The sequence below is a fragment of the Streptopelia decaocto genome, assembly GCF_964273445.1.
Source record: "Streptopelia decaocto genome assembly, chromosome: 3".
Classification (NCBI taxonomy): Eukaryota; Metazoa; Chordata; class Aves; order Columbiformes; family Columbidae; genus Streptopelia; species Streptopelia decaocto.
The window spans coordinates 24320527-24337491 of NC_138656.1; the positions used below are offsets into that span (position 1 = coordinate 24320527).

General features: G+C 40.6%; 1 protein-coding gene across 9 annotated transcripts in view; it reads right to left on the bottom strand.

The window, feature by feature from the left end:
- RPS6KC1 (ribosomal protein S6 kinase C1) overlaps positions 1-16781 on the bottom strand; it is a 92921-nt gene extending 76140 nt beyond the window's left edge. For 4 of the 9 annotated variants that reach the window (XR_014183805.1, XR_014183806.1, XM_082050013.1 and 1 more), the window contains exons 1-3: positions 16171-16781; positions 11404-11439; positions 6846-6966 (exon numbers count right to left, since the gene is read on the bottom strand). Coding sequence is in view for 7 of the 9 variants with exons in the window: in XM_082050013.1 (XP_081906139.1) it covers positions 6846-6966; positions 11404-11439; positions 16171-16770 (757 nt within the window). In the remaining 2 variants the exon portion in view is untranslated. Of the gene's footprint in view, positions 1-6845; positions 6967-10128; positions 10246-10448; positions 10563-11403; positions 11440-12191; positions 12412-12719; positions 12879-13541; positions 13601-16170 lie in introns of those variants that run through there. The other 5 variants (XM_082050018.1, XM_082050014.1, XM_082050015.1 and 2 more) reach the window with 5 other exon arrangements.
- Positions 16782-16965: the final 184 nt, after the last annotated feature.

Here is a 16965-nt window from a genome sequence, read left to right on the forward strand (position 1 = left end):
CCTCAGCAAAGCACAGCAGCATGGGCCAGTTAAATGAATCTACCAAATAACATGAACGCTGTTATAATGAAACAGAAAATCAATTGCAAAGAAATAAACACTGAACAAGGCCAGAAACAGGCAACTTTTGCAAGTAATTCTGTAAGGTATTTGTCCTGGTTTCCCAGGGATCTTTCTCTCCCCGATCTACTCCACCATCAAACCAAATAAAAACTAATTTTCCTCATCTTCTCAATACTTCCCCTGGGCACCAGAGAGCACGTGTCAGGACCAGCACTTCCAGGCTGACCAGCACGTTCACCCATTGCCCAGGGGCCGCAAACCTGCGGGTATGAGCTGAGCCCGCCTTGTCCTGGCAGCACCACAGCTCACCCTCCTCTTCCTCAGCTGGCCTTTCAACAACACACCAGAGATACCATCACATCTGCAACCGCTTCCCCTCTCAAATTTAGCTGATATTGGCCATATGAGTAGGAGGTTTGAGTTTCTGACAGCACAGTTACATCAGCCTCATTGTCTTAGGAAGCTGAGCTAAAAAAACCAAACAAACAAACAAAACAAAACACCACACAACATAAATAAAATACATGTTTGAACAGAGCCATTGGAACATTAGCTGCTGTCCCATTTTCCAGCTCATCAGCATCATGATACACTATTGGGACAACCACTTACAGAACTAGAGGACCTTGGGGGAAGGAAGAAGATGATTCTCTTTGGTTTGTTCACAGACTACCTGGCGTCTCGCTGGCAGTTTCACTGCCAGGCAGCCCTGCCTACCTCCTTTCTCCGCTCCCTTTTTTCATACTTTTAACCAATCTTGTATTGCTTAACACCTTCATTTTCATCCTTCTCAATCAGATGTTCAAAGGTGCTTAGGTACTCAGCTGACTTTTCAAATATTTTGATTATTAAGTCTTCCTGCATCTCAATCAATGTTATTTCCAGTATTCTTTACATCTCTCAGACACAGGGAAACTTGATTACAAGGACCATGTCTCTCCAGGTTGTAGGAAGCATCAACTACAACCTTACTGTATAACAAATACATAAGCATAGTTCTGCTATTCCGCCAGCAATGAAGCATTCAATATTTCTTATATACATGGACACCAAGTGTAAAATCCTGTAAAGAACAGCAAAGCACCTAGCAAGGTTTGAGTTTGTATTTCAGTTAGTTTCTCACAAGATTTCCAAATGTACACAACACCTAATTCTTAAATATGCTACTTCCTCTGCTATTTTCAAGTCTAAAAAGTATCCTTATCTGAGCTGCATAATGTGCATCATCTTGCTGACTCACTACTAGCAAGTTATCAATATCTGGGGGTCTTTTTAGTTTTTTTTAGTTTCTTTTTGTCAGGAGGCAGAGTATTTTTTTTTTTACATTGGAATACATTTCTGCAGTTATAAACAAGAAATGCTGAGCACAGATTTACCAGTATTTTGGTAAAATGCCATGTACAGCCAACATACAGGAATCCTTAAAGCATCCAACAAAGAAAAGTAGTTTGAAAATACTGAAAAAAATTATGTTGATGAATGTTTGGGGAGTAATCACTTCCCAGAAATAGGTATCATAATTGCTGCAATTCACATGAGCTTTAATGGCTGGATCTGTTAGGACATTTCAGATTCCCATGCTCTGTTGTAAGAGCATAAACATATATGTACTTGTACATTTTAATGATCAAAAGATGTGGTGTAAAACATGCAATGAAGTTCAGTTCTGCAGACATGGCAAGTCTTTAGTGGCATGATATATGGAAGCACAGCGTGGCCCATTTGTTTTTAAATACCTCTCCGTTTTCCACACTATCTCCTGTAACTCTAATGCTGAACAAGTTGACAACAACTGCTGGCAATGCTGATTAGCAACTAATTTAAAAACTGCAACAAGTGGAATATCACCACAGGGAAGAAACACTGCAGAAGTACTCCACTAAAGAGCTTGAAAACAAAAGACCTTATAGGCATGGTCCTTGCAGCTCACCATTAACTGAACCAGACTGAAAATAAGTTTGTCAAAAACTCAAAATCTAGTAAGATTACATATTTCCTCCAGTATAAAAAGTACTAGAACTGATCTGAAGATAAATGCTCTAAATTAAAAGAAAACACACAGAAGCTATTACGTGTGGAAGTCAGAAGAATACACAGTAAAATTTTACGCTTTAAATAGAAAAATAATTCTTAAATTGAAGAGGCAGACATTTCTGCTCCTTTCAGCTGTGTATCAATCATTAAAATTTGTTTCTACATTACCTGCTCTTTCCTGTATTCTTCTGTGGCTCAGCTTCGTTCAAGTGTAGTGGATTTTGTTTTGGTTCCGTTTTAATTTCAGAGAGCTTTTTATAAATAACTACATTGCATATTTCTGTAGATTTCCTTCTCTTAAGATGTACATTGCGGTCACTTTTGTTGACGAAATACAATAGTAGAAGGATGACTTTCAGAGGGATTTCGCTCAACTCTTCCCTTGCTTCCAGAGTTAGTGTAAAAACAGCTAATTTGCATTTCTGGCAATTTAAAATTAGTTACTATATTAGAAGCCTATACTCCCTTCCACCCAGATTTTCTTTTCTTTTCACTCCTTTCTTTCCTCCCCTATGAATAGCTACCATATCTTCTACCTGAAATTATATTATGTTTTGCAAATCTTAGCTTTTTAAATAATTTATCCAGTGAGCACTCTACTCTGTAAATCAGACATAAAAGCATCTCAGGATAAAACTAATCATACATTCTCTATTTAACCATTAGTGCACAAGTTCTGATGCAGCACCAAAATTTACCCCAACTTCATAAATAAGCAAAAATAAAAAGACATAAACACTGGATACAATTTAGCTGACATGAAAGACAATTCAAACTAGGAATTTTACCCAGCTCTGCACAGAGAACCATGAAATCGGAGTTCAGCTTCCTTGCCTCTCACTGAGCTGGTCCACATAACAAGGGGTTAAGCCAGAGGGTCCCCCAAAGCTATAGGGGCAGATTGGAGGGTTATAAACTAACTTTGGCTTCTTTAAAGCCCGTCAGTACCCTGCCTACATGCATTAGTTACCAAGAATAAACACAGCCGCACGAAGTAGCAAAAACTACACATCTGTGGCAGTATTTGGTCCTGAAACATCAGAATGAAAATTTATGTTTTCCAGGCTGAGATTTTGCCTCTAAGGGAGTTTCACAGAGTTTCTCCGGCACCCAAGGCAAAAAAAGGGCAGCCAGCACACGCTGCCATGGTACCATAAACCCGGGCAGGATTACAGTGCTCTCACCTCAAGTAATGGGAAAAAGGTTGGCTAAACAACATCAGTTTTGGCACCTTGCAAACTGACAGGCTTGACTATCCCAAAGTAACAGCAAAGGCCAAAAAAACCTCACATCAAAAATGATAATACACTAAAAAAAGCAAAATACAAAAAATAAATATAAGGAAATAATTTTTAAAACACCACTCATATAATAAAAACCTAAAAAAGTAGAGAAAACACACACAAAACCAATGCTTATAAAAAACACAAAAAAAGCTTATGCTAAATGCATGCAAAAATGTGAAAAATGTTTTTGCATGTTTTTCCATGTGTAGCACATAGTCAACACATGCCAACACACACCAAAAGCACACTAGACACTAAGACATGCTAAAACCATGGCACAGGGAAAAAAACATGTAAAAGCATGCAATAGGTCTATGCCAAAAAAATGTGAAACAAACACTGGATGCTAAAACATGTGCATGTACAACACACAGGAAAAATGTAGGAAAAATATGCACTAGATGCTGCTAAAACTGCTAAAAACACTACACACAAAAAACCTGCAGAACCAGGCATGCCAAAACACACCAGACAGTAGCTGGATGATAAATGCACAACACATGGGAAAAAAACATCCAGAAACATGCATGATAACAAACGTGGAAAACAGGCACTGTGCACGGAAAACACGTGCAAATACACTACAAAGCGTGTACCACATACATGCCAAAAAACACTAAAAAAAGGCAGCATCCAAACCCATGCTGGATGGATACACACCAAACAAACGCCATAAATGTGTTATACGTTAAAAAAATCCACCAAAACATCTTAGAAACACTGTGGCAATGGAAAACAACACTGCAGCCATGCCTCAGAAACAAACAAAAGATTTTAAAAAGTGCAAAAACCTTGGCAAAAAAAAACCAAAAACAGTGTGGAGAGACACATGCCAAAAAACACCCAACGTGCTGGACGCTCAAGATACCGCAGCAGCAAAGCCAAATGTGTCACGGCAACGCTTCAGGAACCAAAACCCACACACCAAAAAAGAAAAAAGGAAGAAAAAAGCAAACACACAAAATCCACACCAGGAACCTTGCCGAAAGAGAGCATATGAGCACATGGTGCATTCAAGAAAATACCAAATAGGCTCCACGCTAAACACGTGCATACAAAAACTATAAACAGAGGACGGATGCTGAAAAAAAACCCATCACACACAGAGCAACCAAAAAAACCCACACACAAAACCAACTTGTAAACTCCAAGGAAATGTCTTCGTAACCCCTAAAACACCTAGCAAACTGAAAAGCGCCCATAAAACTCCTTAGAAACCAAAAAGCCTGTCGAAAGCCACATCACAAAAGAGCATGTGGTAGATTCGTGCCAGAGAAAACGCCAGAAGTTGGACGCTTAAAAACCTGCTAAAATGCCCAATAATTGTATGTGGTACAGGCATGCAGAGAAATGCCAGACACATGTTGGACACTTAAAGAAAAAAAAAAAAACACAACATACTAAAAAGCAGCACCAAACCCATTCTGTACCGTTAGCAACTCCTTAGAAACACCACAAAGCATGCGGTAGATGCATGCCAAAAAAAGTCAAACATGCTGGACAAGTTTAAAAATGCTGAAAAATGCTTAGAAACCCACTGAAAATCATGCAGTATATGCATGAAAAAAGGTATGCCTAAGAAATGTTGGACACCCAAAAAAATAAAAACAAAACAAAACAAACCACCACACAAAAAAAGCAAGGGCAACACCTTAAGAAACAAAAACCACGTCAAAAAAAAAGCACAGAATTCACACCAGAAACCTTGCCAAAAAAGAGAGCACATGGTAGATGTTTGCCAAAAAATGCCAAACGTGCTGGATGCTCAAAATCACCACACAAGGTGCATACCCACACCACACTAAACCAACCTGTAAATACCATTTAAGTGCCTTAGTAGCCCCCCAAAATACCTTAGAAACTGAAAAGCCTATCAAAAACCACAGAAAAAAAGAGCACATGGTAGGCGCACACCAAAAAGCACCAAATGCATTTTGAACTGACAGCAATGCCTTAGAGATGTCATTGAAACACTCAAAAAGTAAGTGGTAGGTGCATGTTAAAAAAAAGGCCAAACCTACTGGACAATTAAAAACCAGCTGAATAATGTGTGGTAGATGCACACCAAAAAAAAACACCAGAGAAATCCTGGACACAAACAGTGCTGCAGCCACACCTTAAGAGCCAAAAAAAAGCCCAAAATCCACATCAGAAACCTTCCCCCAAAAAACAAAGAAGAGCGCATGGGAGATGCATGCCACAAAACACCAAACACCACGCTAGATGTGTGCCAGAAAACAGCACAGCAAAGGCTAGATGCTTTAAAACAATAATACACTAGAATAGCTTGTAAATGCCAAGGAAATACCTTCATAGCCCCATAAGCACTTTAGAAACCAAAATGCTCCCCCAAAACCAAACCAAAAAAAGAGCATGTGGTAGATGCATGCAAAGAAATGCCAAACACTTGTTTGACAGCTAAAAAAGGTGTTAAAATGTTTGAAAAAAAGGGTTCAAAAGCACATGGTAGGTGCACACCACAAAGCAACAAACCCATTCCAGACAGTTAGCAACACCTTAGAAATGCCTCGCGTAACTCACAAATCACATGGTAAATGCAAGCCAAAAAAAAACCAATCCACCTAACATGCTAGATGCTGAAAAAATGTTTAAAAACCCACTGGATTTCGTTCAGTATACTCAAGCAAAAACACCACCACTTTGCACTGAACAGAAAGAACACATGCTAAAAACAAAAGCTAAGAAAACGGACATCACTAAAAACAAACAAACAAAACTAAAATAAATACAACACACTGCTAAAATTAAAAAAAAAAAACCACACTGTAGTAGATGGAGCTCTATATGGAGTCATACCACTTCACTGAAAGTCCACCTATAGCTTATTTGTGATGATATCACAAATGACACCAGGATTAAGTTAAGACCTCTTGTTTTTAAGAGCTAATTACTTCTTGCCATGTATTTCTCACATAGTCACAATCCTCCTTAGGATTGTTTGGGTGAAATAGTTAACCGCACTATGTAAAAGTGACCTCAAAAGTCTAAGCTAGATAAAATTCATAATTACAATCAAATTCGTAAAATATTATTTTCTGCAACAACTACTTGATACTTTTACTATAGCTAATCCCTAAAAATCATACTCAGCTCATACATAAAAACCTCTGTTCATTGTTCAAGTGCTATTCACAAAGCTAATATAGACTTCATGCTCCTGAAAACAGGAACGTATGTTGTAAAGATACAGAGCATATACATCAATAAATATTTGAGCCAATATCTTTAACATGGAAGCAAGGACATAACTTGTCTTTAAAAAAAAAAAAAGAAATTATTCAAGCTATGATAGAAGCACACCTACTAAGAAGACATAACAAACCCAAAAGTCAAGTAATGAAAGCAGATAGAAAAGAGTTCCATGCAGCTGCAAAACAAGATGCACTTACAGATACTGAGTTATCAAAGACTTTCAGCAAGTCATAAATAAATTATGCTTACCAAATACTATCGCTTTGGCAAAAGGTGGGAAGAGTTCTGTATGTCTGCATAGGTTTTTATGGATTTGCCAGAGATCTTTGTGCAGTTTCTTAAAGTCACTGTATCTCTTCCAAACGACTATCTGGAGCAAACAAAGGGAAGACGGGAGAAGTACTGGTGAAGTTCATTGTTCACATAGCATCATCTCACAAATACATAATTAATTTTTTTAAGTAAATCGTACCACTACCTTCAGCAAATACGTTTAACAAAAACATACAATCAACTGCTAAATGTAACAACCACAAAAATATTGTATTCGTTTATTATCTGTCCCTAGTCCCCATTTCGACCAACGAGACTACAGTGTATAGAAAAAAACATTAAGTAAAAGCAGTAAGAAGAAAACAGAGAGGGCAAAGGCAGCAATGTTTCAGCCACACTTAGATCCAGAGCTACACAGGAAACCAGTAAGAGAGGAGAGAGGACGAAAAAAAAAAAAAGTCAAATAGGAGTGCTGCACTATCCAAAACTCAAGAGCATGCTGTGCTTGGCATAGCTGTGGGTATGGGAGAGAGACAACAGCAAAGAGAAAATGAGGAAAGAGAGATCAATAGAAGTAAGAGATTCTTAAGGACAGCGCTTTAAGCACTTAGGACTACAAACCGGCTTGTAATTTATGTGTTTAAGTAAAATGTTGATCAGGTGTAAATGTAAGCCCACATTTAAAATGGTTTATTACTCATAACACTGACCAAAAAAATAGTATGTTCCTTTTGTAATCTAGGCAAAATATCCAAATTCAGGAATGCAATGAGAGCTTAGGTTCATTACACCCACTTTTCCTGGTCCATCCTTTTCAGAAAGAAGCAATCATCTCCCAGCCAGGTATCTATCTCATCCTTCTTCCATCCCATTCTTTCTATTCTTCCATTCCAGGAGGAAGAAGAACCCAGAAGGAAAATCAGGTGAAGAGAAGAACCAAGCAACAAAATTTACACTTGATTGCTGACCAGTTCGCTATCAAGATGAAAAAAAGAATGAAGGCATTTTATATCTTGGCCTCATTTTTGGTCAGACTCACTAAGCCATCATAAAAAACCTCAACACTAATGTAAAGTGATTAAAGTAGAACAGGATTAAAAAAAAAAAAGAGAGAGAGAGAGAGAGAGATTGCAATGCATTTAGCAGTTGAATCCATTGTTCCATCAGTCAAATGTCTCAATTAGCTTAATACAAGTAACCACAATTTAAAAGACTTCAAATATTTCTGACTGATTTAACAGGTTGCCTTCTGATGAGTAATCATAATTGAAAAACTACATTTTTCAAGCAAAACAGATTCAGAGCCAAGTAAAACATTTTATTTTAGAAGGGGTTTTGTTGGCGTTTTGCAGGTTTTTGGTTTGGTTTTGGTTGGTTGGTTGTTGTATTTGAATACTAAATACTGCTTCTGTGTATCAGCAGATGCAAGTCCTGCCTACAGAACAATGCACATAAAAGGCAACAGCACTGTTAACAGTAGATATGCAAAGCTTTAATATGGCAACACACTATCCACCTTATAAACTTAGCTATACTGAAACTAGCAGTCCTGATTCAGTCCCACCTATTGTGCACACATTTCCAGGTCTCAATTACAACTGGTACTTGGAGAAGTTCAACAGACAAGGGAAGAAAAATCAGAATCTCTTGAGAAGGCCAACTAGTGATTTTGCTATCAGAAATAATAATTTTTTAATCCTGTACTTCCATCTAATCCAATATGGAGAAAGTGGATGATTAGCACTCCTTGAGCAGTGTGCATATAGAACATAAAATTGCTTAAGATGGTAAAGTCTTAAAACATCAGATTATTGTATTGCCGGTACTTGGAGACAACGTGAAAAGCTTCCAGAAAATAAAAGCATGAGGTTCCATTCCGTTAAAAACAGTATAATTTTTTTACTGCTGCACATGATCTCCCAACAGCCAAGAGTAAGAAAATAAATATCCATAAGAAGTTTGCAAAGCAAAAGCAGCCAAGGTCATCCTAAAACCTTTCACAAACTCATGGAAATCGTGCCTTTGCATGTGTGTGGTTCAGCAAAGTTAGCAAAGCTCCCGCTCTGACACACTCATTAGAAATCAGATTTGGAGGAAGGACATATTGTACTTTGAAGCTCAACGAAGCACAGCAAGCGTATCATAAAGCATATGTTAGACCTGTAATGCAATAAGGTGCTTGTCATGGCTAGAGCCAGTAGATCTCTATTAACTCATGTGACTCATCTGTTCCACAATGAACAATCCTTTCTCCTCTGTGAATAAGATAAAAAACCCACAGGACTACCCTAGCTAAAATTGCCTCACAGGCCACATTGCCACCATCAATCCCCAGAAGCAAGGAAATTAAAGTTGAGTCCGCTAGCCTTTCTGTACCTATTAACTCCACCACACACAACTTCACATTAACTTCTTTCATCCTTTTGAGAAGAAAGCCCTCACAAGCTCATCTCCCCTCGCGTCCCAGCAACAACAGTTGAGGTTATCTTGAATTGTTATCAGCTGCACCGGGAGAGATCCTGTATTAAAAGCTTGTGTCCCAAAGGGCAGCTAAAAAAGGTGACAGAAAACCAGCAAGTAGAGTTGAGGTCACGGTACACAGCCTTATGTACAATTGTACCTATGTAATGTATGCATTAGCATCACAGCAGTGACATTAAAAGAGACTTCTAGACGAGCAGGCAGGCATGCCTATGTGGTCCTGTATCAGTGCAGAAAGGGGCTTGCACAAGGCAGACGGTAAAGCACTAGGGTGCATGTGTGCACAAAACTTCATCTACTGAATTTCTAATTGAGCATTCTGGAAAACTGCAGTAAATTTCCTTTCAGTGGGAACAGGTCAGGAGCATATTCTTTTTCTTCCAAAGGCTGCTCGCAATTCTTTTTCTATCATAGGAAGCCGACACACGTGGTTTTCTGACTACAACTCACCCTCATGGCAACTACCATCTAGGATATTTCTTTTAGTATCTAGGTACTTTCAGATGCTTGCTTTTAACAGAATCACACCACACCTAACATGCTATCACATGCAAAATAATTAATTTGATACAATGAAGGGTGAAAAAGGGCAGTTATCAACAAGTTCATAGCGCAGTTCTCTCTTCTTGCACACCAGAGCATGTGGAACTCTGCATAGCTAACCTACAGCCACAGACCCAAGCAATGACCAAAGCAATAACTAAAATACATGGTTTTGCTATTATTTCAAAACTACTTAACATATATTCATGCAATACTCTAGCTGAAAGACACTTACAATATATTTTTCTGATGAATGGCTCATCAACAGCTGTTATAAAGTGCTTTTCCCCACAAATGAAGATTAAGGTAATGGCAGAATGTGCTCATGAATAGGTTCAATTCAGGAGTCTCCCTGGAAAAGGTGAACATCAAGCTACAAACTACAGTAATGCAGTTCTAAAACCAGATCCATCATTATCTCTGATTCTGATAAGCCATTTTAATCTTACAGAGATTAAAAAATGCAAAAAGCATGAATGCTCATGTTTGTCCGATTCTCAAGATTTCAAAGAAGGATGCAACAAAGGGGTGTTGGGTGTATTAGCCAATTCTCACCTCTGCCAAGTCACTAATCAGTAACCCATGTTTGATCACACTGAGATGCAATGAATTCATTTATGGGCTCTTCTTTCATCAACTATCCAGGTTCTCCTCAACTGTAGTAAGAGACTGCACCAGAAATTGAACATATGTACATGTTACACAATGTCTGAAAAGCCATACGGTTGCACTTTTGAAGGAAGATTTTGCATGTACATAGTATAATAGTATCAGTGTCAAGTCATTAGTCCAGAAGAAATCAAGAGGGAAAAAGAATTTTTTTTTAATCTTAGTAAAAATGGCTTAATAAAATGGCTCCTGACAGTCTTTTGAGGTACTAAAGAGGCAGAAGAATACAGCAGACCCTTATTCAGAGCCTTTTTGGAAGACGCAAAGAGTAAGCAATTTGAAAGTTTATCAAAGTATATCACTGGAAAATACTTAAGGAGCCTCAGAGAGAGAGAGGCATAACACGTGACTTGCAGTCTAATCTCTCTCAACTTATCCCTACACTCCTCCATTTTGTCTGTTCACTAATAGACAGTAATGATGTAGGCTTTTCAGTGAAGTGTTGGTTAAAGAGGAAAAGAGTACCTACAGCTGAGACCTAAGACTTGGATTGTGGACTGATCTCTAATTTTACCAGTAGGAGTTAAGTAACCATCAATTCGCCAATTCCAGCCCTGAGAAAAGAGCTTGCAAAGTTATCAAAGCAGTTTCGTCATCAAAAGGCACTTTAGTCCCTAAGACTTTGTTTCAAGTCACTATTCATCACCTGGGGCAGAATTGCAACATGTTATGCTCGTGACTGTTTTCAACTATGAAAGCTAAAGACAAATGGAAACACACAAAAAAACCTGTTCACTCAATTACAATGACAAAACAGACAGAAATTGCCAAATTAGATCAAAGGTGCTTCAAAAGGCATAGTGTGATACACAAAGACATTAGCATAAGTTTAAGCTGTTACCTCCTGGACATCCTCTGGATTTTTTCTTGAAACAATCTGAAAAGCAAAACAAAAAAACATGTAAGTACTTGGATTTTCAGTTTGGAAGTTAAAGAATAGCATACAATGATCTGTTGCTGAAGAGAAAAATCTGAAAAAAGGCACACAGATGCATGTTCCTCTGTACTCAGAAATGTTTTCATTTAGTTTTAGAGAAGTCTAATATCCAAATACAACATGGTGAGATATTTCAGCAGAAGAGTCAGCACTGTGATTAGAAATAAAGACATACATTCTAGGCAAAATGGCACAGAAGGCATCTCACAAAACAAAGCTACACAGAGCATGTTCCCCATCATCGTTCCAGTCTCTTTGTATTAATTCATATTAAGGCCGCATCACTCCCAATAAGCAGAGCTAATTAAGGCTACTTGGCTTAATATAAGCTGCACACAACCTCACCATAAATGTGAGACTTTGCATTTACTGAGACAGTATTTCCACTTTACTTACAGCCATCAACGCGCACACGTCTGACTCTGTCCTTGTGTATTTGTTTCTCCTTAAACACTCTTTACCTAATTAATTATACATTACTTCATCCAGAGGAATATTGCAGTGAAAACAAGGCTTGGCTACACATCATAAAGAAGCCTGTATTTTCTCAAGATTTTTTTCTTTAAAAAAATATTGATCACAAAAGCCTTCGTAATTCAAGTTCTGTATTTGACTCAAAAACAGCAGTAAAAGCGCAACCACACAAACAAATAAAGCAAATAAAAACATCTTTAATTCATAACTGCAATTACCTTATGCAAGTCAGTTCATCCTCCATTATAACTCAGCCAAAGCTGTTTAACAAAATAATTAGCCTATGCTTAGCTAAAGTAAAGCGGGATTCTCACTCCAGAGACTATCCACACACTGACACACCCCAGAATAATTAGCACTGTGAATAGGTGATGGATATAGGCAAGTGCAAGGCATCCAAGCTACTTGCACCCCAGAGACTAAGACACCACCCCGCTGAACCACAAGCACTAGCAGCTGCTGCCCTAAGATGGAAGTCACTGAATCCACACTTTCCTCTTGCTAAGCAACAAAAACGTACCCCTCATGCTACCCACAGACTTGCTCTCTTCCTCCCTTTCATTTCTTAAGAATCCTTGCCAAAGCCTCCCAGATTTCATAACATCAGTTTACTGCACAGCCCGGTCACTGTAATCTTCTACACATTTTGGAGGAGACAGGACAGAAAACAGAAATGTTGCCTTCCCTAGCAGTCTCCCAAAAGACCTAAAACATTTTCCTTCAGAAGTCTAAGTTCTTTCTCTCACCTGGCACATCAAAGTCCTCTTCTTCCAGCGTAGTCTACATTGATAAAACCTTCCTCAACTTTTCCTCACTCTTGAGTAATCTAATGATTGACAGCTTTGCCAAATTGTAACTTTGGTGGTTGTTGCTCCTTCATTCACTACCAGGCAGTTCTTATGTACAATTGCTGAAATATTTCTAACCTTCTTTCCTAATAGCTGGCATACTTGATGCAAAGAGCCTGTAGAGCTGGGGAAGAAGATATCATAGGCATGGCTACACAGCACAGAAGAATACCAAAGGGCACACACCAACTGCTTTGCTTTTGCAGTTCACCTTTAGTTAAAGCCTTGCAATGGTTTTGGCAGCTAGGTAAGTTACCAGATGGGCAGAAGGAGACACAGAGAGATGAGTAATTACCCAGCCAGTTAGTAAGAACCTGGAATAAAACCCAGAGGCCCTGTTTCACACTTGTTCTAATGTTACATTGCCTTCTATATCTACCAGCCATGCCAACTTTAAGTCAGTATGTAATAATTTATGTGTTGTGCTATTTTGTTCTTCATCTCCTCTTCTGAAGGTCAACCTCAGAAGAGGTCTGGCCCTTCAATCCAACCTATAATCAACCCAGAGACTTGGCAAAGATCATCTAACCCTCCAAATTTTCAGTGCACTTTTGTTAATCCTCCCACAAGGATCAATGCAGACAGCTCCTTCTGCAAATCTGTAAGGCAAGCATCGTTAATCTATTTTTAAAAATATCAGTAGGATACCCGCCAATGAGCTAAGCACTGCATAATTACTATGTTAGGCTCTGAAAACAGAGATCCTACAAGGATTCTCACCATGAAAGCCAGTACTTCAGATTATCCTGTTCCTTGTTTGACCTGCAGATATCCAACATAACTCATGAGAATTTTAATTATCATTAATAATTGTAATCTTCTAAATTATCTGAACTTCTATTAGTGGCCTATATTTTCAGGTATCTTTAAAGAACATTCCTTGTATCACAACTTGCTGATAACTTCTTTTCTTTAGCCTTTGGAAATGGATATAAAAAAGTCAATATTAATTTAATCTTGTAAACTGTGAAAAATATATACTCTGCTATACAAACAAAATCTTTAAGAAAATGCTGCAGACAGATCACTTTAGCACTCAGAAGAGATCGCATGAGTAGTTGTGCCTTTGGGTCAGATGTTTAGGAAACACTATACAAGTCCTTTCTCACCCATGATTATTAAACTATCATTACATTGGAACAGAAAGTTCCTTTAACTTAATTTCACAAAGGATTCACTCATAGACCACTGAAAGGAACCAGAAGTCTCCACCAGCATGTACCAAATGCCCTAGATCTCAGTCAGAAGGGTATTCAACACAACGGGAAGATCCACCTCACTTTTTTCCTGGCTGCTCCCCAAAGTTGCAGAGCATCAGATCAGCAAATACAGCTGTAGTGCTGTGATATCAACCATGGAGCCAGATCGCTGCGGGAACAGGAGGGAGGAATAGGAGGAGAGAAAAAGGGAGGGTAACAGATATGTACGTTGAATTATTTTAAAATCATTTTGTTCAGCATCTAACTTCTCAAATGCCCACTTCAAGTACTACATAACAGATTACCAGACAGAGTCCTACTGAATCACAAGTTATTTATAAATACTTCTATGTTCGTGAATTCAAAGCATCTTTTGTTGCATAAAAGATAGATATTTTTTTCACTTTGAAGATTTTAGATACCAAAACACACTCAAGAACTAGTGATCTCTGGTTAGCTCAGTTTAATTTGGACAGCTCACAGACTGATTAGCTCCTTGTTCGATCCTAAACCACGCACAGTCAGGACACTGCCTGATTCTGCGCTGCCTCCCTTGGAAAAGCACCCGCGCACCTACAACTTACAGGACATGGAGAAAGAGCAATGTTCCTTCACTAGTTAGCTACAACTTGCTCTTGAACAATTCTGCATAAACAAAAATATCACAGAGCATTTTAACCGGCTTCAGCCAAAAAGAACAAGGTCACCAGAATAAAATAAGCTGAAGTCTTGCCTCATCCCTATTACCCCTCGTTGCACTGACACAACTTTTTAAAACACACTCTCACACACACACTCTTAGCCCATCATGAGCTACTGCAGAAATATGTGATGGCACCATTTCCTCCTTGTCTGTAACTCAGGTAAGGCTTTTTAGATTAAAAGATCATAGGGGAAAACAACTACTTTTTTTCCCCCTCTTAATAAATGCTACATTTTATTGGACTAAAAAGAATATTTTAAACACATCCCATATTTGTGTTTGATGGACTTGCATACCTATATTTGACCCAAAAAATAGTTTCACAAGTCACAAAAAGTGATCATGATCAAAAAACCTGAGTGGTACTATATCTATATATGGAGAGATATATATGTATGTATATGTATAACATTGTATTCTTTGAATTAAGGAAAGGGGGCATATAAACATATGTTGCTCTCACAGACAGAACATCTATAGCTGCAGTAACTACAAGATGACAGGCCATTTAAATAAACTCTGTCCCTCTGTGACCCTTTCTGACGCTCTTAATATATCCCACCATACCTGTGACCTGAACGCCCACTCCTCTTGCACCTATCTCCACCTATTTACTTCCTACCCTCCATTTTTGGCTTAAATAGCAAACCAGAGGAGAAAAGAAAGCAAGAAATTTCCTTAGGGGAATAGAAGGAGCTTTCAGCAAAACCAGCACCAAGACAGTTCTTACAATATCACTACTTGCTTCAGCTTTCCTTCTTCTCCTACTAGGCCTCTCTTATTCATCCAGATTCTCTTCTGCCCAAATGGGGACTGAACCCTGGGCACATGCAGCCCTTAAGAAAGTGGCTGTCTGAATATGCAATTCCAGTTAGCGCAGGTGTGCTGTACCTACGTACTCTGCTCCCTCGTTGTTCCTCCAGAGCTGACTGCGCTGTGGGGCAGTTGGAAAGACAAAGCAATTCAACTGTAAGCTATCCAAGAGATTTGGGGGAGGAGAGGAGAAAAAAAAAGAAAAAGAAAAGAAAAAAAAAATGAAAGAAAGGCGGAGTGGTTTGTTTCTAAGCTATTTTCCTATTCCCTGCAACAAACAGGAAAGGAATTGACAGTTAATAGCGCAGCGCATTTGAGGCAATGCCAACGCTACGTGAGCTACAAGTTGACAGGAAGAGACCACGTCCCCGCCTTCCCTCCCTCCTTCCCTCCCACCCGTGTCCCGGAGGGGGGTTTCCACGTCGCGACCGGCCCGATCCGCGCAGGGCGGCCAAGACCCCCATCGGCAGCCCTGCCACAGGCTCCATTCCGCACACAGCAGCGGCTTGAGAGACCAAACAACAGGCGGGCCGGGCCGGATCGGGGACGTGGGGAGACAAGGGGCAGGGCGGCGGCCGGGGAGCCGGCACGGAGGAGGCGGAGGCGGCCGGGGCCCGGCCGGGCGCTGACTCACCCGCGCCGTGACCTTGTAGACCGTGTGCCCGCGCGGATGCCGCCGCGGCTCCGTCACGGTGTAGAAGCGGGCCAGGTCCCCGCCGCGCTCCCGCGGGCTCAGCATGCTGCCCCCACCGCAACGCCGCCGCCGCGTCGGGCCCCCGGCGAGGCGGAAGCGGCGCCCGGGAACGCCCCACCCGGGCGGTGCCGGGGGCCTGGCCGGGCCCGCCCCGCCCCGGGGAGCCCCGCCCGACCGCGGCCGTGAGGGGGTGCCGTGGGGTGCGGTGCCTGGGTCTGGCGGCGGGGGCTGCGGTGGTTCCGAGCGCTGCCCGGGAGCCGCAGCCGGGCCCTCTCCTTCCTCCCCCACACCGCTTCCAGCTGCCGCGTTTGACCCAGTTCGTCGCAGGCTGCTTGGATGTGGCCGCCGCTGCCGGACCCTGGAAACCTTCACGGCGTGGATGAGGCCGAGGTGTCCCGGTCCAGTGGTGCAGGCGCAGCCCTGCGGCAGCCCCGTCCTGCGCAAGGCAGCCTGCTGGGGCCGGGCTGTGAGGGGTTTACACCCGCAGTGAGCCCCAGCCCCTGTCACGGACAGGCGCCCCATAGCAGCTGCAGGCGCCATCAGCCCTTCCCCTGACAGAGCTGACACACCGCTTCCCGCATTACCGTGGGCTGCTTGAAGATGTGCTGCCCCAAATCTAAAGGCTTGTAATGCAGAAATGACTCACTGGTTTTGAAGGGGAATGTGAAGAGAAAGGCAAGTTTGATAGTTACTGAATCGCAATGTTTTATGTTTTGTGTCTTCTCCAGCTTCTTT